Below are 21763 nucleotides of genomic sequence, written 5' to 3'. Positions count from 1 at the left end.
CGACTACGAATAATAGTTGACACCGTCTTTCGAAAGTCGATTAAGAATAATCGATTATCCGGTTTTCGCACAGTCAATAGTCGACTACGACTTTGAGAAATTTTGCTGCTAATAATCGATTAATCGATTAACCGAAATCGATTTTACGTATCCCTAGTCCTTATCTTCCCAGGTCTAATGGTCTTACCTAAAGATCTATACAGACCATCAAGAAACTATTTCAAAAATGGGAGGAAAGTGGAACTGATCCACATATAGTTATTTTACATTATAGAACGACTCCGAAAGGGAATTTACCTAGTCCAGCAGAATTAATAATTTCGAGGAACTTAAGTACAAAATTGCCGTCAGTAGTTAGTAATTTTAAACCCCGACTTGTGGACGAAGGAAATTATAAGAAAAGATTAAATCAAAAAAATTACAAAATCAACTAATTGGTATGATAGAAATTCAAAAGAGTCAAAGTCAGTTAAAAGACCCGCTGACAATATTTTCTTTAAATGAACACCAAATACTTTTTCGCAGAGTGGGCAAATTATTCGGAATTGTGAAGAGCCAAGATATTTCTTGTAAGGGATAGTTATGGAGTAGTATACAGGAGAAATTAACAAGATATTTTGTCTAGACCGGAACAAATCGAAAGTACAGACGAAAACGACAATTTAGAAGCCGAAACCGAAACTGTCAATGAGGAAAATGCTAATAATGAATTTAGAGTTGTAAGTGAAGCATGTTTTTAAATACTAAGTAACAAGAAGTGGAAGAAAAAGAGTCATACCAAAAAGGTTCAATGATTAAATTAATTAAAGGATACATTTTGTAATTTAGATTATTATAACACACCTTATTTTATTTTTATAAAAAAGAAGACGTTATATAATATTATTAAGTACGAATTACCCTGTTAATATTACTTACCACTGTATATCATATTAGTTGTAACTATTGTATAGTTCACGAAATAGAATAAATAAATTCATTCCGATCATGACACAATTACCAAGGTAGTGGTATCGTAAAATTTTGAATATGTTATGTCAAAATTTTGTTTATGTTGTTGGGGAAATGCCAACAAAAATAATTTTTTTATAAAGAGATTTGATATTTCGTATTCGAACAGCTGGTGAGACAGCACTGCCTTGGTAATTGTGCCATGATTCCGATAAACTACAATTTTACAAAAATGTACACACATGTACATTAGTGTTATGACAACCTCGAATCCTGTATCACATTTTGCCTAAGATTGCATAAAATCGTCATTATAATATATAAGGCAAAAGTTCATTCATTCTGGTAATGTTCCCTAATGTACATGTTAAACATACAGAGGGGGGCATTATACATAAGATACATTACAGTGTCATTGTTAGTTTGTATATACGTCTTGAAATGCATTTAAAAAGATTTATTTTGCATTAGTTGTTGTTAAAAAATTGTCGAATAATCGAACTTAATATACAAGACAATTCTTTGATTAGTTAACTACAATTCAAAAATAATTATTGTTCAGGCCCTATAGATATGGTACACATACTGCACATTGAAATAGCAACATATAGAACGTAATTTATATGAACATACCCTTTGTTGGGAATGGTCCACAAATCGTAGTCCGAAGTAGTCCTTTTCTTTTACCTTTAATTGATTACATATATATTCAACTAAATAGCTGCCTCTGTGAAATGGCTAAAAAAAGAAATAAATGAATGTTATCAATGCATTAGTCAAGCAGTAGAAAAATATATAATAATATACAGCAATAAATTATTACTTTTACATATATTCTGATATATACGTAAACAGTAGAATCGCGACAATTCGTATAAGCTGCCGGTCCCCTGAATCCATTTCCTTCGTATTATAACCCCGCTAAATCGAAAGTCTCTATAATTCGTATAAAATGACAGGTACTTTGGATGCGAATTATCGAGATTCTACTGTATTTACAGTAATTAATTAAAAATTTACAGTAATTAATAAAAAAAATTAACATAGGTCCAACTTTAGCTATAGCTCCCATAAAACGGTAGCTAAAATTTAGCTAGATCGCACCAGAAGTGGAGGTGGTGGATTAGCTTTCTTATTGTAGCAGTCTGTCCAATACATACCTATCTCGCTTGAGCCTGTCTCTAATGACCCGTACATGGATAGCAGTCAGGTGTGGAACTGCCGAAATAGAGTTGCTGAAGGTATACATCCCGCCGAGAAATAGCTGTATCTCAGATTACGAGCCTGACGTTAGCCCGCTTTTGGAAGGTCATAATCGTCTGGTCTTGGGGGACTTTAATGCGCATCATGAGATGTGGGATTCGGCCCTCGGAAACGACCAGAGGGGTACAGCGCTGGCTGAGCAGATTGATAGCTCTACGTTTTGTACGGTCAATGAGGAAGGCCTTACCAGAATTAGAGGAGAGTGTCACAGTTCGCCAGACATAACCATCGTGTCACCTGGTCTGACAAATGACGTCACCTGGCAACCCGTCATTTGCCTTGGATCAGACCATCTCCCCGTAATAGTCTCCATTAGCAGACCACGCGATTTCATCAACACTGAACGCCACACGTTCGTCAATCATAGGAAAGCTGATTAGCCGAGTTTCAGAGAGTTCACCAATCACCGCTTCAGAGAACTGCCCAATCCTTCTGATGTTCGGGTAGAGGAAAGAACGTTTCGAGACATCATCACTGCTGCAACCGCTCGACATATCTCAGCTGGTCGAATACCCGAAGTAAGACCAAACTTCCCAGCAGAGGCGACGGGATTAGCAAATGAGCGTGATGAGCTTCGACGAGCAAACCCCAATGACCCCAGAGTCAGGGAGCTGACATTGGAAGTTAACAGGCTGGTCGGCGAACATAATCGCAACAAGTGGTTAAATTATCTGAAGAATTGCAACATTGGATCCGGTGTAAGTGAAATGTGGGCAACGGTTAAGTCACTCTCGAACCCTGGAAGGATGGAAGATAGAACCTCAATCACGTTTGGCGACGATACGTTGAAACGAAGAGGTGCGCAATTTATTTCAATCGACCATTTGTCGAGCACCCCGAGAGTGACAGGGCGAAGAGGAGAGTAATTAGTCGCATCAGATCAAGCATGGTCACATTTGGCACGGCGGTGCCGATGATTTTCGGCAATTTACACGCACACGACCCGAACGCACAGAAAGAGCGTACAAAAGAGAACAAATGTTTTGATTTGTTATTGTTTTGCAGCTTGCGTGAATACAAACTTACTAACACACTGTTATAAGTTGCCAATATTTTGAATACATTCACATTTTCTCCGTTCTCTTTTTGGTCATGCCTGCATCAGATCTCTTCCTGCCGACGATGAACCGCCACAGTTTACAATGGAAGATGTTGCGAATGCCATCAGGAACGCTAAATCATCCAAAGCGTTGGGCCCTGATGGAATCTCCATGGTAATGCTGAAGCAGCTGTATGAGCCGGGATTGGAGTATCTCACTAAAATTCTCAACTTGTCGCTAGCCACCCTCATTGTTCCCGAAGTCTGGGAAATGGGCATGGTGGTCCCGCTACGGAAGCAAGGATGCCAGTAAAAGTGAATCGTACAGGCCTATTTAGCTTTTGTCACCCGTAGCAAAGATCCTTGAGGCCTTAGTCCTCCCCAGTATCAGGAATAGCTATCAAGTTGCTGATTATCAGCATGGATTTCGTAAGCAGCACAGCGCTGCACGCCATCTCCACATATATTTGTCAAGGACTCAACCAGAGACAGCCGTGTGATAGAACAGTGATGGTGGCGCTTAACTTATCAAAAGCCTTTGATAAAGTCATCACTCGACCTCCGGCCAAGCTTGAAACGTTGGATAGTCAACCTTGTTGACCACATATAACGCGATAGGACTGTCTGTGGTAGGCTATGCGGGGCCAGTTTGTTCCGCGGGATTATGTGATACGAATTGGAAGAAGATTCAAACCTGTCAGAATGCCGCCCTGAGAACAGCAACAGGGTGCCTACTCAAGTCTTCAGTGGACCTTCTACATGAGTAGGCAAAGATTATTCCAGTAAACCAACAAAATGAGATGTTTTCCTTGCAGTACTTTCTTGGGTGTTACCGTGAGAGCCATCCCAATCACCATCTGCTGGCTAGGCCCGACTCATTCAGGCATATCAGGAAGGATATTTTTGCTCTAGAGAGGGAGGTCCAACAATATACGAGACAACCCCTAGATGAACAGGCATATCAAGCAAGTTTAAATAGTATTCACACGGATGCAGTTGCTAAGGCCATAAGCAAATATAGTGTAAATAAAGTTCTCGGAGTACATCCCCCATCTATCGCAGCTGAGGAGCGTCAGCTGCCACGACAAACGAGAGTAGTTCTGGCTCAACTACGCTCTGGATATTGCAGTCGCCTAAATTCTTATTGGGAGGAAATCGACCGCGCCGTACAAGACATCTGCTCAGTATGCGGAATGGGCCCGCACGACACAAAACACCTTTTCAACTGCCCCGCCAAACCTACACATCTAACTCCAGTGGATCTGTGGTTACATCCCTTCGAAGCAGCCACTTTCCTGGAGCTGGAGATAGACCCAGAGCCAGATTGAACAGAAGAACGAACTTACAAACATAACAATTAACACTGTTACAACAACAACATCGCGAAATTAATTAAAATTAATATTAAAATTATCTTCGCCCTAATAGGCAAAATTTCAAAGAAATTGAGTCAATGCCAGATGCCGATGCTGTCAAAGAGCTACAATAATTATTTGAAGATTATGCTGGCAATTGGTGTGAAACACACAATCTCAACTTTTGATGATTTTCGCCACCAGTACCTGTTTGGTGCATTTTCGCAAACATTGTTGAGACAAAGCAACCACAAAATGATCACACAGACTCTTTTATATATACACAACGGTTGTTATTGGCACAGCTCACAGAGGGGAACCATAGTCAAAAATCTGCTCAAAACTCAAAATACGAAAATTGAATTCGCTATTATCATCCGCAACAAGATAAGATTCTAAAATATTCAAATTGTTTTTGCATCTTTACTCTTTAATAGTGGTGGTATGTACGTCTCGTTTTCATGAATATTTTTTATGATATTTTTTAAGATAACTCAAATTTCAAAATTGAAAAAGTCTATTTCCCCGTCGTTTCCGGACCATTGTTCCTTCTGATGTTTTATGCGCTTAAGTCTCGAATGTCAGAGACAATCATAAAAAATTGCGCATGTTTGCGCCATTCAGAAAAAAAATAGTTTTTTCAAATTAGGCTCCAAATGTAAAAATTTTATGGTAAGGTATTTTTAAAAAAATAAAAAGATTTTATCAGCGTTCGCCAAAACCTTTTATTTTACTTGTGTTCTGGCGTATTCAGCATAAAAATCTAAATTTTTGATATACATACAGTGCTGCTCAAAACATTTGCAACTGGAATGACTACTTCACTTTTTATATATTTGTGAGGTAATTTATGGATTTGAAATGCAAATAATTTTGTAGGTTGATTGTTTATTGACCCCTTTTTAAAGATTTAAAAAAGAATTGGCAATAATTGCACATATTTTACAAGAATACACGAAACTCACTTTTGGTCCTGCTCAAAACATTTGCAACATAGAACATTTGATTCAAAATCTGAAGATATGATTTGTGTTTTGATAATATATTGTGAGTTTAACCTTTTATTTATTATCTGGACATATCATAAAGGTATCCAGGTAACTAAATAAATTAATATATCCTTTTGAATCCTGTCTCTAAGGATAATTATTAAATACAAAAGTTTTATTAGATTTTTAATAGTGTAGAGTCCATTTTTGGGTCCCGGAACCTTTTATATGAATTCAGATCACTTAAGCTGATCGATAAGAACACAAAAAATATTTCCAAAATGTTGCTAGTTTTACGTGGTTATACATGCGTTTAGTGGCGGCATTATGCCAAAAACCCCTCTTATACGAAATCTGTGGTATGTACGTGGTGCGAGTTCGACATACTATATGTTTGCTTAGTTTTTAAATCCAATAAATATCTCGACCTCATTTATCTAGTACCATCTCTGTCCATAAAAATACCTCCAGGTCAATATAAAACACCATCTTCGTTTTGGGTCAACTTTTTTGTATAAGGGGACAAATTCGATTATCATTCGACTTGGTGATCAAGTACATTTTTTCAAGTCATATAACTATAATATTGACTTAAGTCGACGAAAAAGACTCGATTTTATAACTCCAAAATCAATTCCAAATATTTTTTTGCAAAATTTATATAAAAAATTTAACTTTTCCTGGAAATTACTGTTTTCCTAAAATTTGCCTATATTGGTACGCCGGTATCTTTGGTATGTATCAGAGGGTTTTGTATAGATTTATCGATGTAAAGCCTTTATTTAACGTCTGTTGATGTCCTCTGAGGGATCTGCATAAAAATTCTCATAATTATTTGATTATCCCCTGCAGTAGATCTAGTTGTACATTCACCTCCTTCCCATCTTATCGCAATTTTAGTACTTTTTACGCGGTATACAGCTTAATTTTAAATATTTTCATGTTCTTATATTTATTTCTGGACTGCGTTGGATCCACAATTTTCAGAAATAAACATTTTTCATATCTTTGATACAAATTTCGGACCATAACTTTTGTTTTTATTAAAAAATTAGAAATATCTTGTGTTCGGCAAACTTGTCTGTCAAAATTAAACATAGGCGGCATAAAATGTATTTCTCATGAAAGCTTTTTGCCCCCTCCTTCTGATTAAAAACCATATAATGCCAAACTATACAAAAAACTCAACAAAAATTAGGTAATAAATATTCGAACCACGGAGTTGCATATGTTTTGAGCAGGCTAAAACACGTCATCCTCCGACATTTACACATTTCTGTAACATAAGTGTTAAGAACTGAATAATCATTTTAAAATCCTGAAAGTAGGGTCAATAAAGAATCAAATTGTAAAAATATATTTCAAAACATAAAATGTCCTTAAAAATAGTCTATTTGTGATATAGGCATCTGAGTTGCAAATGTTTTGAGCAGCACTGTATGTTTGCGCCATTCAGCAACATTTTTTTCTCAAGAAGAATATGAATAATGAACCAGTGGGAATTTCAAAATATTTTGGAAACGTTTTACATGAAAGAGTAAACTTAAACTTTCGAACGTAAAAGTAAATACCTATTTGCATATACTCAGCAAAAAATCAATTTTACTCATATAAAATAATGGCGTGTTTAGGGAAATAAATGCTCTTACGAAAAACTGTTTGTATTATTTAAAATTGTATATTGACGATGTCCCCGATTGTACATAAGATATTAATTCACGCTGCAGTATTATCCAACACCTGTATGATACTGACGTGTCCGGGCCAGGTCTGGCATAGTTTAAATACGTATGTATGTATGTATAGAACAATCAGATTAAATTTGCCTTATTATACCCTCCACCATAGGATGGGGGTATATTAAGTTTGTCACTACGTTTGTAACTACTCGAAATAATCATTGTAGACCCCAAAAAGTATATATATTCTTGATCAGCGTGCAATTCTACATCGATATAGCCATGTCCGTCCGTCTGTCCGTCTGTCTGTCCGTCTGTGGAAATCACTCTAGCGTCCGAACGGATTGACGTAGGTTGATGAAATTTTGGGAAAATATGTTATATTTACGTAGGACTCTTGATATTGAAAGCGGGCTATGTAGGTCCACGCTTTCGTATAGCCCCCATACAAAATGACGCGTGACGCGTCGTCGTTTTAAGGAATTTTTAAGATATTTGGCCCATTTTACCACCGAATTGGTTGTAATTTGGTACTTTGTGTCTCCAGAGGCCAAAAAATATTCCTACCAAAGTTGGGTTATATAGGTCCACGTTTTGGTATAGCCCCCATATAAGGCCCTATATTAACCCAGATATGCCCAGCGTCCTATATATAGGACACACAAAATTCTTGCTAATTTGATATGTTATGTTTATCAAAGTACCGTTTAGTTTGGTGATATACTCAGTACACATCTGTAGCTCTTGGGATATTATGTGATTCCATTATTTTGAGCTACTATTTTTGAGTTTTGAGGTCTAGTTCATCGAAGTTGCCACCGATCGCTTAGTTTTTACAATGATTTGCGTTATGACCGATTAATTATTGGATAATTTTATAACGAAAACATACACGATGTGGAGCCTACTACGAAAAAACGTTAACTAGATGCCGAAAAGGTGTCTTTGGACTATATGTCAAATGTTTTGTGTCCCATAACTCCCAGTTATATGATAAAACCCTGTGTCCAAAAGTGGCCTCAAAAACCACTTTTTTCAAAAAATTTTTAAAAAACATATAAACGTACTGTTATTATTTCACATTTGCTTCTAAAATAATATAAAAATACTTTTAAAATGATCACGATCAAGCAATGGGCATATCTGGGTTAAGTACGCGTCATTTTAATATATTTTGAATGTATTAGACCCATTTGACCACAGAATTGGTTGTAACTTGGTATTTTGTGTCATCAGAGGCCAGAAAACATTCCTACCAAAGTTGGGTTATATAGGTCCACGTTTTGGTATAGTCCCCACATAAGACCCCTTATAAAGTACGCGTCATTTTAATATATTTTGAATGTATTAGACCCATTTGACCAACGAATCGGTTGTAACTTTGTATTTTGTGTTTCCAGAGGCTAAGAAACACTTCTAACATAAAATGTTTATATAGGTCCACGTGTTGATATAGCCCCCATAATACAATATCTCCCGATTTTCGATATTTTGAACGTTTTAGCCTCATTATCACACCGATATGGCTGAAATTTGGTATTTAGTCTTCTTTAGGCGTATAAAACTTTCCCCCAGAAATTTGTAGGTATAGGTCCACGCCATCATATAGCCCCCATAGAACGGTACCTTCCGAATTTCGGTATTTTGAAGGTTGTGGCCACATTAATCCACCGAAATGGCTGAAATTTGTGGTGGAGGGTATAAAAAGTTCGGCGCGACCGAACTTAACGCTTTTCTTACTTGTTTTTTTATTCTATTATCAGCATTATGATGAGTTAACTATGAAATTTGGCTGAAACATATGTATATGTATGCATATTGGAATATATCTTGACTAAACCGGTTTGAACAAACTCTGCCTCAGAAAAAATCATTGGGATAAAACCAATCTTTTTTGTGTTGTTTAAAAAATATATATGTAAGCAATATCTGCATCTGAACCGATTTGATCTAAATCCTATCGAAACAGACTTAGCAAAACTTTAGGATACATTTTATCAGATCTATTAGTGATCTGAGGTACATTATGGCTTTTGTGGAACTTTAACAAATTATGCAATTAAAGCGTGTATATTGGGACTACATATAAATATGAACTGATTTGGACCAAATTAAGAATACTTTGACATCGGCTAAGTTTGGATGCATTATTTAACTTTCCGCTTCTATCAAATGTATATTGCGCTTTTTTGTATGAGTTATCTTAACTCGTTTGGCAATATATATCGGACTACAAATTAGCTTGTTAGGAGTTTAATCAACTTTTAACATACATTTCCCATCTGTGCAGCTGGCCGTTCTGAAGAGGTTCAACTCAACATTGTGTTTGGATTGTCAAACACAAACATTAGAGAGTGTGTGCGTAAAGGAAGTGAGAAAACGTTTGAGGCGTTGTCGTCTACCTGCAGAGAAGCTGTAAATGTAAACAAAGTTTAACTTAAATAGAGACAAAATATTAGAGTGTCCAAAAAATATTACCACCAAAAATTAGGCTAATTTACATTCATCATCTAAGTTAGAGAATATTAGGGTGGACCGAAAAAAAATCCCCCACTACATGTGCGAGTAAGATGTATTCAAACATATGTATGAGTGCGAAAATATATGAGAGAACCACATTTATAGTTTAAAACAGGTGTTTTGGAATTTTCGTCAATTACCTATTTGACCGATATTCTATGGAATTGACAATTTAAATGGCGCATGTTTTATAAAACATGTTAAATGTAAAAGCCTTTTAAGTTTAAATTAAAATAATAGTATGCTCATCCACAAAGTTCTAACTCTTGTATGTGAGAGAGCCGTATTTAAACAAATGTTTGAGTGGGAGTATATATGGAGAACATGGCAGAACTACCAGGTAGTGGTATCACACCAGCTGATCGAATATGAAAAGTCAAATCCCTTTATAAAAAAATTATTTTTGTTGTAATTTCTCCAACAACATAAAGAAAGTTTTGACATAACATATTCAAATTTTTACGATGCCACTACCTGTGTAATTGTGCCATGATGGAGAACCACATTTAACCTGTATATGCAGGGCTGCCAGATTATTTTTATAAAAAACCGTCAAAATGACGATTTTTAAAGTAAAAATCGTCAAATCTATTTTATAAAATCGTCAACAATTAAAACAAGCACATTTAGATATATTTTTTATTGAAAGACACATAAAATGGATATTCAAATTACAAAACATGTTATTAAACTTCAAATCAGTAAATTAAACGAGAAGGTTATTAATTTTGTAAATAAACATTTGAGTTTGTCATCTTTAACAAATCGTCTTTAATCCATTTTCGGTTTTTAAAGTTTAAATTATATTCGAACATTTCTTCAAAATCTACTAAGCTGCCTCGCCTACTTGCCTTGCTTGCTTCTGATAAAAGAATAAAACAGAGGAGGGCAACCCAGTTCGAAATTTGCTCGGCCTTCTTTATTCTTTTATATTTGTTATGTCAGAAATGAGGCAGAAAAGCAAGGCAACAAGGCGAGGCAACTTATGTACCCAGGAATTTAGTTCTCGAAAATATGAATCCAATTTTTGCTTTTGCTCCTTCTTCACAAAATGTGAAAATTCTTTAAGGATGTCGAAAAATGAATAAAATTGCTTTAAAAATTTACGATTTTTGATTATTTACTTCGACCTTTAATTTAAATATTCTAATTATATTAATTAAAACGAGCTCGAGGTCTTGATGTTGTTGTTTTTATTTATTTATTATATCGTCACTGACGAAACAGATGGCAGCGGCACTAGATCGACGCTTTGCAAAAATATTGTTATTGTTGTAATAGCTTTAAATATTATTTATCCTGATGATGTCTTTCGAAGAAAGACGAAATATTGAATAAAATAATAAATAAATAAAAACAACAAGATCAAGACCTCGAGCTCGTTTTAATTAATATAATTAGAATTGCTTTAAAAATCAAATCTATTTAATTTTAAAATGTGTGTACGGAGCTCAATATACTACTATTTTTGAAATTTTGACAATTTGTGCTTTTATAAATTTGCCAAAAACGTGGATTTTTGCAGGTTCTGCAGCGGAGTAATTATATATGTCGTTTTTTGCCTTGGTTTTACTTGAATTCAATTTTGTTTTTGTTGACAATTCCTTTGCATATAGACCTAAATATATTTGATTAATAATTAATAAATTTGATTATTATTTAAACCTTAGCGCCGAAAATATTTTTTCGAGAAAACATAAAATTTTTTAGGAAATTTATATTTGTGAGCATTTTAAAAATAAATAAAATCAACTACAAATACTTTATCATTCATGTTTCACAAAATTACTTATGACAGTATTGCAAAATAACAAAAATTTTAGGGTAAAAATCGGCACATCGTCATTTATCAATTTTTGACCAAAAAATCGTTAAATTGACGATAAATCATCAAATCTGGCAGCCGTGTGTATATGTGCGGAAGAAAGCGAGGCCGATAATTTAGGAGAGAATCACATATTCACGGTAATGTAAAGCAGCCAAGATCATTCATATACGTCAGCCAAGATCATCCATATACGTTAACGTTACTACATGATACGTGTACTCACAATGAGAATAACAATCAGTCGTCGTTGAGCAGCCGACAAGTAAACATGTGCATGGATGTACGCATAATTTTAGTGGGGACACTGAACAAAACCGCACACACCCGCCTCATATTTACTGGTCGCAGTTCTAACAACCACTGAATGCTGATACAAACTTCTCTCACTACTTTACTCTCTTTTTTATTTTGAGCATCAATGATGTAAAGAAAATACATTATACAATATACATATGTGTGCAAGCGGCATTATGGAATTTCGTTTGGCCGCAGGCATGTCCATGAATGTTTATAATCAAAGTGAATAATTCCGTCCGTGCGGGTGTAAATATGCGATTCACGCTCATATCCTAGTATATGTATGCTTAATAACTTTCACAATATTGTAAAATTTATGTTTAATCACGGTACAACTTTCGTATAAAAACGAAATATATAATTGCAAATAAAATTTACTGTATGTCCAATTAATTTCACTATATTATGAAATAAATGGTGATGGTCAGTTTCGTTAGTCATTTTAATTTTCAAAACGTCACTACAAGCTGAGTGTAAATAAATAATACCCCGTTTATATATAACCGGATTTAACAAACCGACTGGGTTTTAAATGTCAATTCCATTGCTTATATTTCAAACAAATCCTCATGAAGAAGGTTAACCCTGCAAAAAGCTCTAATATAAACAGCATATTAAAATATGAGAATCTCTCATAATGTATGAAATCTTTATGAGTAATCATTTGTTGGTTTATATAAATGTCGCCCTTAGTTATGCTCTCTACTCCATGTTAGCGGACTATCGATCGATTGACCCAAAATTTGAATTTTGTCAACAAGCATGTACAAATGTAAGCAAATCTGCAGTGTTCAATGCTACAAGAATATTTCTTTGTTCATATGAATTCATGCCGTTTGTGCATGGTAGAACAAATATAAGGTAAAGTAAATACTACAACAAATACAACTCGAACAACAACCACAAAGGAATTTGTTTTTGTTTGTAAAGTTACTGCCAGTTGTATTTGTAAACAAAACAAGGAAATGTCTATAAATTATTGGAATTTAAATAACCAATAATTTTTCACATTTGGTTGAATATTTTGGAAAACATGAATGAAAATTCGTTACATTTTCAATTTTTATGTTTCCACATCATTCCACTAAATGCATAAATTCTCGCAGAAAGTAGAATTCGTGCAGAAAAGTTTGGGGTCGCTGGAAATTCATAGACAAAGGAGAAGCTGTTTCAATGTTTTGTTTTAGAAATCAAAGAAGCACACGTTTATTAAGGCTTTATTTTTTTAAATTTTAACAAAATACCTCATATATTAACAAACGTTGTATCGCCTCTACAAGCGGGGATTTACTGCGCGGCTGATCGTTCGAACTTGGAGGAGGTTACATATCATTGATATGAAGAAGTCTTTCTGGGAAATGGTTTTTTCCGAATGATATATTTTTTTTCTCAAAAAATATATGTCCCTAATGTACATCGAAATAGAAATAAATGTATAAAATGTCATATGAAATTTGACACTAACGTTACAACCCAGTTCAGTCAGCTGTGTATTGCTGCTACCTTTTCTTATTCTACCATGCCCTTTGTAGGTATTACACAGCTTCAGTATGTAATGCATGTGATGCTAGAGTTGTTCAATATGAAAGTTGAGAGGGGGTTTAAGTAGAATTATGAGATAAAGACAAAATATTTGATCATTATACATATACTTTATTTCTGATTGTTTATTGTAGTATTTGGTATTTAAGAGAAATAAACTCGAACTACATCAGTAAATGGGTTTTGACACATGAAACATTTTCTAGCAGATGAGGTGCACTTGACACAGGCATACATAACATGCCTTAAGGGTAAAAATAATGTATTGTATTCGTTGGTATAGCAAATTTCGCGTAGCTTTTCATCTATTATTGAATATTAAGGAATCTTAAGATTTATTGCAGTATTCAATGCTACCAGAATAATTCTTTGTTCATATGAATTCATACCCTTTGTAAGTATTACACAGCTTCAGTATGTTATGCATGGGATGCTAGAGTTGTTCATTATGTAAGTTGAGAGGGGGTCTACGTGTGAGATTGGGTAGGTTAACCTGGAATTATGGAATAGAGACACAGTATTTAATCATTATAAATTAACTTTATTTCTGATTGTTGTTGTAGTATTTGGGATTTAAGAGAAATAAACTCGAACTACAACAGTAAATGGGTTTCGACACATGATACATTTTCAAGCAGATAAGGTGAACTTGACACATGTCATACATAATGTATTGTATTCATTGGTATAGCAAATTTCGCATAGCTTTTCAATTATTATTTAATATTAAGGTTTATTAAGATATTAAATATTATGGAATCTGCAATTTTGGTATAGTATATGGATTTCATTTCGTATTTCAATATAATTTGCTCCAAATATATTGTAACTAGGAAGCATACTTTCCAACATGGCGGCGATTATTGTGTGCCTCGTCAACAATGGGTTATTAGGAGATCAACGATGATGTTCACGTAAGATTTATGTTCATGTTCCCAAAAACCAGTTTCCACCTCACAGAAATAGCATTTTCTTTTATCCAATTTACCCTTATAGAACACACCCGATCGGTCTAATTCATTTATATCCAATGGCTTATGGCAACCGAAAGGTAAAAAAGATGAGGAGAAGGGGAAGCGAAGGGAGAGTTCAATCTGGACCCAGCCATCCGAGGATGGGAGCGACCCTGACTCCGAATCAGACAGCAGTTGCAAAATCAACACCACCGTTGTGGAGAAGCCCGTTAACGAGGAGGTCCACAAGATGGTAGAAGAGGCAAGCGAAAGCATATCTAAACTTACAACGGAGAAAAAAGTTCGGTGGACTGGAGCCCAGAGACGTAGGTACAAGAGGATCCAGGCACAGCTAAACAAAAAACAGCGGGCCGCACCAAAAGAGATCAACAATCCCTCCACTTCTTCGGAAGCGGCGAAGAGGATCAGATCTTCAGAGGAAGAAAATACCGCCAAACCAAGTAAGCAATTCCTCTCAAAACCCACGCGAAGGAGACTGCCCAAAGAACCCTTCGACGGAGGGCGAAAAGGAGTGCTCGGGCACGAAGAAGGTGAGCGCGACAGCAGAATCCTGTGGAAGTACCAAGGGCTCTGATAAGAAGCCCAGGGCCTTCCAGAAGAGGAAGATGGGCGCAGAGACTGGCTCGGAGCCGCCATCTACTTTCGCCAAGGTGGCCAGGAAGAACTACAGGGACGAGAGGTGCTATGCAGTGATCGATACCAGTAGAGGGTCCGGCAGAGTACTTAAAGAACATCAGCAGGCCATCGAAAATATGTTCAGCGATAAAATACTGGAACACACTCTAAATAGTGGGCCAACAAAAATAGTCAGCAGCGAGCTCAAAGGGGACCTCCTAGTATACCACTTGGGACCGCACGCGAACCCGGCCGCTCTTGAGCAAGTCATCAACAGTGTGACAACTCCTTGGGAAGGCGGCAAATTGAAGCTGGTGAGGAAGGACGAGATACCTCATCTGACTAAAGCGACGGTTTACGTCAAAGGGTATGGCTGCAAGTTCGAGACAGAACGCATGCTCGAGGTCTTTGGCAAGCAAAATTAGACCTTGGAAGTGAAGAGGTGGAAAGTCTTCCACAGGGAGGAGAAAGAGGATGGCACTCTCCTTGTGGTTGGAATTGACGACCTCTCACTATCCAGTCTTACAAAGACAAAGGGCAAGGCGTACTACATCTATGATGCAGTCACCTTTAAAGTTGGAAGGGCACGAGTCGGGGAAGAAGAAGAGGATGCCCACCAAACCAGCAAGGAGGACAAACCACCGAGCAATACCGAAGAGGGGGTCGAAGCCATCAGCGACTCCCAAGAAGCACGCTTACTGGATGACTCATGATTGAGGTCATCCAGATAAACCTCCATCGGAGCGAAACGGCAACTCAAGCCCTGATGGATAAAATAAACAAAGGTAATATACACATCGGTTTAATCCAGAAACCTTGGACCGTAAAGAACAAGGTTTCCGGACTAAACCACATTAATTACCAACTATTTTACGCTAATACAGGAAACCGACCGAGGACCTGTATTATATGCCATAAAAACTTATGCTTTCTTTTCTCCCCAGAGTTGTCAACCTCGGAGGCCACAGTGTTGAAGCAAGGGAATGGTAATATATACCTAGCATCAATTTACCTGCCGTTCGACTCGCCGACATTACCACCTTCGTCGGAGCTACAGCAACTGGTGAGGAAAATCAATCAAACAGGTTACGAAGTACTAGTAGGTAGCGATGCTAACTCTCACCACATTTCGTGGGGTAGTACTAATACTAACAAGAGGGGTCAAGCCCTTCTAGAATTTTTGAATACTAACGACCTGATAACCCTTAACATAGGAAATACACCAACCTTTGTTAACAGAGTTAGGGAGGAAGTATTAGATGTAACAATATGTTCAGAAAATCTATTAGTATATTATATTAGGTATAATATATTAGGTTTAAAATATCAAGGCCACCGCCGAATCAGATAACTTTCCGAAATAAATCCAAAACTAATTGGGCTAAATTCGGAAAACAAGTTAAAGATAGACTAGGGCAAGAAGTTGAGGTTTGCCTAAGCAAAGAAGATATAGATAGAAATGTCAATAAACTAACAGAGACTCTAGTAAGGTCTTTCGAAGAAAGTTGTCCACTTCGAGAGAGGAAATCTGCCTACGAAAAACCCTGGATGACAGGGGAAATTCGTAACAAAGGCAAAGAGGTCCAAAGACTTTACAATAGGGCAAAACGTAAAAAAGCAGCTGTATTCTAGGACAACTAACAAACTAAAAGAATACAACAAAATTACAAGAAACGCCAAACGGAACTCCTGGAAGCTTTTTTGTGAACAGGTAGATAGCGTGAATGACGTCTCTAAAATTAAAAAGTTTCTATCTAAAACTCACTCACAATCCGAGATTATGGTTGATGGCTGATGAGAACGCACTTCCCGTCGAGTACTACGGCACACACAGTGTCACCGATGGAGATAGCTTATGCATCAGAAGAAGCACCAAAAATCAACAACTTGATGATTAAAGAAGCAATAATTAGCTTTTCACCATACAAAGCAACGGGACCAGACCAGATTTTCCCAGCCTTACTTCAAAGGGAAGTGGACTATATTTCAAGTCAAGTTATGCAATACCAAAATCTTATCGTCCGATAAGTTTAACTTCATTCTTACTCAAAACAATGGAACGGACGGTCGACACCATGATAAACAGTAACATCCCTAACTTGAGCATATCGTTAGGGATGTTACTGTTTATCATGCATACGAAAAAGGTAGATCAGTGGAAACCGCATTACATGAGGTAGTACACCACATAGAGAGAACCTTCGAGATGAAGTTGTATACTCTCGCAGTTTGCATCGACATCGAAGGAGCGTTCAACAACGTCAGCACCGAAACGCTAATCCACTCCTTAGACGAGTTTCAGGTAAACCGGGCCTTGAGGCACTGGATAGACCACATGCTAAGGAATAGATGGATAAGCTGCGCGCTACAAGACGTAACAAAAAGAGACAAAGTTGGTCAGGGGACGCCACAGGGAGGAATACTATCACCTCTCCTATGGGTTACCACCATAAAAAGTCTACTAAGGATCTTAACCGACGAAGGATTTGAACCCATCTGCTATGCAGACGACGTTATAATACTTCTTAGGGGAAAGAATCCAAATATACTCTGTAGAAGGGCCGAAACGGCTCTAAAAATAGCATACAACTGGGCTAGACCGAGAGGTCTAAATGTCAACCCGGAAAAAAACAGAATTATGTCTATTCACTAGGAAAACGAAAATAGGAGCTTACGAAGAACCCGTTTTCCTAGATAAGATGATAAACATTTCTCCAACAATTAAGTACCTGGGAGTAATTCTAGACAGGAAACTTAAATGTAGAGACCATATTCAGGAAAGGGCTAATAAAGCCCACAGATGTTGGTCAACCTGCAGAAGAGCTATAGGCTTAAAATGGGGTTTCAATCCTAGGATGACACACTGGTTATACAGAAGCGTAATTAGACCGATTCTAACTTACGCTTCTGTGGTATGGTGGACAGCTACGGACAAGAAATGCAACGTAAAAGTACTGCAAAAAGTCTAAAGAACGTGCTGCTTAAGTATTAGCGGGGCTTTAGAGACAATTTTATTTGTCCACCCAATAGAAATTTAGGTAAGGTATGAGGCAGCCATCGCAGCTATAAGACTTAAGTCGATGAGCGAGTGGATCGTAAGACACCACCAAACATACCACCAAAGCATATTACAGGTTACAACGGGTGAGTCAATAGATCATATTGTATCAGACCGTATACCTGAAACAATTGAATCCGCCTTGTGTGAAATTTTAACACCAGACAGGGACATGTGGATCGATGGAACCCTGGAACGGATGCCAACTGGAAGCTGTGGTTTCACAGATGGGCCGTTCTAGGGGGGGGGGGGGGAGGAACGGGTCTGGGTCTATATATCGAAGACCAGGAAACTAGAATCTCCCTTCGACTGCCGGATCATAATACGATCCTACAGGCCGAAATCCGAGCGATCACAGAGTGTCTGAACTGGTTTAAAGCTAACACAAGGCCACCTAGGGCTACAAGCACACCTGCACAAAATCGGTTGTGCAGAAAGCAGCGAATGCAGAGCATGCGGAGAGGACGACGAAACGTTGGAACACTATATCTGTCATTGCCCAACCTTCGCGACGCTGATATTACGTGGTTTTAGTTTAGTTATTACGTGGTTTTAGTTGTGGAATTAGCATGAAACCGCTGATTTTAATATCCTCCATTTCATCGCAACACAAGGTGATCCCTGACATTATTGGGGTTGAGGGAATTTAACGCATAGTTTCATGACAAAAATGCTAGAAAATGACAATTTTCGTATTAAGACAATTTTTAATAATACTCACAGCATGGTCTAAGAAATAAGGTAGATCAAGTTCGAAAAAAGCGAACCTTATCTTCCTGAATTCATAGGTTTATGCTTTTTTCGCGTTAAAGTGGTATTTTTGGCGAGGGTCCTATTGTTTCCAATGTTGATAGTTGCTTGCATAGTATTAATCTTCAGTTTCGGCTATTTATATTGATAATAATAATTAATAATACTCACAGCATGGTCTAAGAAATAAGGTAGATCAAGTTCGAAAAAAGCGAACCTTATCTTCCTGAATTCATAGGTTTATGCTTTGTTCGCGTTAAAGTGGTAGTTTTGGCGAGGGTCCTATTGTTTCCAATGTTGATAGTTGCTTGCATAGTATTAATCTTCAGCCATGTGACACCGATGTTTTTAATGTTGACGTTCATACTAGACCAACATTCAGGGATTTCGTTTCGGCTATTTATATTGATAATACTCGCCTGTGCGATATTGAAAAATTGTGTCATTTTCTCAAGAAAACGAGTGGCGACGCACGAGATATTGTGTCAAAATTCCCTCTCACTCATAAAAGTTTTAGTTTAGCCTGGAAATCTTTAAAATAAACCTATGATAACGTGCGCATTCTGGTTAACAACCAACTCAATGTTCTTTTTGATCTTCCAGTTCTTGATAATGAAATGAGTGCAAGTTTGAAAGTTCTACAACCAGGTATCAATGGGTGCATTTCTTCCATGCCAATTTATAAAGTTGCTACTCAAAATTGGGACCCAATATTATTTTTTCTTTGTCTGCAACGGATTCCCAAAATTACAATTACGCTGCGGCAATAAAGCATAAAGGATAAATCTTCGTTGTCTTCTTGGAAAGATTTGGATCTCTTTCTATCGGAAAGAATTCAAACTCTTACTTGTCTTAGGGATAAAAAAGGGATCGATTTCAACAAACGATTAGAGCAGATGAAGGTTAGGACCCATTTTACAAATGCGGCTCCATCAAAATCTTTACAATTATCTGCTGAAAAGTGTTGTATACTGTGTCCCAGGCAATTTCATCATTTGAGTTTATGCCCAGAATTTAAAAAACGCTCTGCGACCGACCGCTTCTCACTAGCAAAGCGACAAAAGCTTTGCATTAATTGTCTTTCTCGAGGTCATGGTTTTAGGAATTGTACTAGCTCCCACAATTGTTCAAGGTGCAACAAACGTCATCATACTTTACTTCATTATGATACCGTAAAAACTAACAGTTCCAAGAATAGAACGGCACAGCTATGTTGAACCTTGTTCACCGGGGTATTACGTACCCAGCTCGTGCTCCAATAGATCATTTTTAACAGAAAGGTTACAACAGCGTCTTGGTATAGCCACAACATCAACTCAAGCTACAATATCAGGTGCAATTCAGGCTGTTTCAAAATTGTCACCAAAAACGTGATCTTTATGTGTAGGTTCCCCTGTAGATACTACGCTCTTTATGGAACAGCATTGGTCGTTCCAACTATCTCAGGCAATCTTCCTTCCTTCTCCGTTAGCCGAGAACTTGCCTCTGGAATGCCAAACTTACGTTTAGCAGATAGATATATCTTCTGCTAGTAAGAGCTGATTTTTAAAATAATTGAACAGGGAATAGAATCCAATATATTAGGTTCATTGGTTGCACAGAATACCGTTTTCGGTGAAACCCATGTACATGGTTTTCTGTGTTTGTTTTGTTGCCTCTTCTTGTTATTCGTTGCAAGTTTTTTTCTTCCATTTTCTTTCATTTTTATTTTCTCAAGCAAACGTTAACAACAAAACAAGCATAAAAAGATTTAATAAAAACATTTGATTAATGAAAGAGTGGAAATTTAACTATTAATATTAATTTAATTGTGACACAAAATGAAAGTCTGGGGTGGAAAATTTATTTTGGAGATGAAAGCCCTTTGTGAGTGTGCTAAGAACCCAAACGGAAATTGTCGCCAGAGGTTGTGTAGAATTTTGACATTAATTCTTGGATTGGGACACGAGTGATGCCGGAAGACGATCACGATCTTCCTTTATGGAAGCATTAGCTGACCAAATTATTCCGGATCAGCAACTACCCTGTGGGTAGCAGGTTCTCCGGGAGTTGCCCTTCTGGGTAAAATTGGCAGTGTCAGCGTTTAGATCACAATATCTCGTTGATAAAAACTCCTTGATGTAGGAAATTATTTCGGTTCCACCACAATGCAATGCAAACAATTTGGGGGTTTCGGTTTTCCACTGATAATTTCCTAAAAATCACTATGATTACGCACTTGTTATTTTCCTTTATAAATTAGATAATTACCTCAAATTTACAAAATAAATCGTAAATATTAGAAAAATTTGATTTATATTTTGCACTTTCGAGGTTGAAAAAATATTGATGGCAGAGATTTGTGAAAATTTGTTTTGTTTTTTGTTGAAGTTCAATCTCATTTTCGATTGTCTGCGTGGAGTATTCCCCCATTGGCTCAACTTCATTTATTACCCTCTATTACAGAGAGTAATGTTTTTCAAAACGAACTGACAGTGTTGCAAAATTTTACTGATCGCTGCCAATATCATGATTTCATCCCGGCGAAGGGAATTATCAATTGGCTTCTCAGTTTTTGAAATGATGCCTTTTTTAGCGAAAAACCGAACTCTTTAAGTGTCTAGTATTCCCATATGAATGAGAATCACACTCACTTTTCGGCTTTTCCAAAGAAACACCAAAATCAAAATATTTTGCAACATGTCAGCATGTATCAACTAAGAATTCTTCGAATTCTGTGAGTTGAAAAGAACACCAACACAGTTGCCTGTGAGGTTGTTTATTGGAATTTTGTTTTTTTTTTTGTTTTTAACAAAGCTCCAATTCGCCCGTGCCTCGGCTTTTTTTTATTTGTTTTGTTTTTTGTTGAAGTTCAATCTCATTTTCGATTGTCTGAGTGGAGTATTCCCCCATTGGCTCAACTT

General features: G+C 36.8%; 1 protein-coding gene across 4 annotated transcripts in view; it reads right to left on the bottom strand.

The window, feature by feature from the left end:
* The window catches only part of Frmd5 (FERM domain containing), a 424373-nt gene that overhangs the window by 306089 nt on the left and 96521 nt on the right, over positions 1 to 21763 (bottom strand). For 2 of the 4 annotated variants that reach the window (XM_073968663.1, XM_073968664.1), the window contains exon 2: positions 1585 to 1689. The exons of 1 other annotated variant lie outside the window; for it this stretch is intronic. In XM_073968663.1, coding sequence (XP_073824764.1) covers positions 1585 to 1689 — 105 coding nt within the window. The remainder of the gene's footprint in view (positions 1 to 1584; positions 1690 to 21763) is intronic. One more of the 4 variants, XM_073968665.1, reaches the window with a different exon arrangement.

The sequence above is a fragment of the Musca autumnalis genome, unplaced genomic scaffold, assembly GCF_047663935.1.
Source record: "Musca autumnalis isolate F117 unplaced genomic scaffold, ASM4766393v1 scaffold_2, whole genome shotgun sequence".
Classification (NCBI taxonomy): Eukaryota; Metazoa; Arthropoda; class Insecta; order Diptera; family Muscidae; genus Musca; species Musca autumnalis.
Note: the sequence above shows the minus strand (reverse complement) of the source record. Positions and strands in the feature narration are given on the sequence as shown.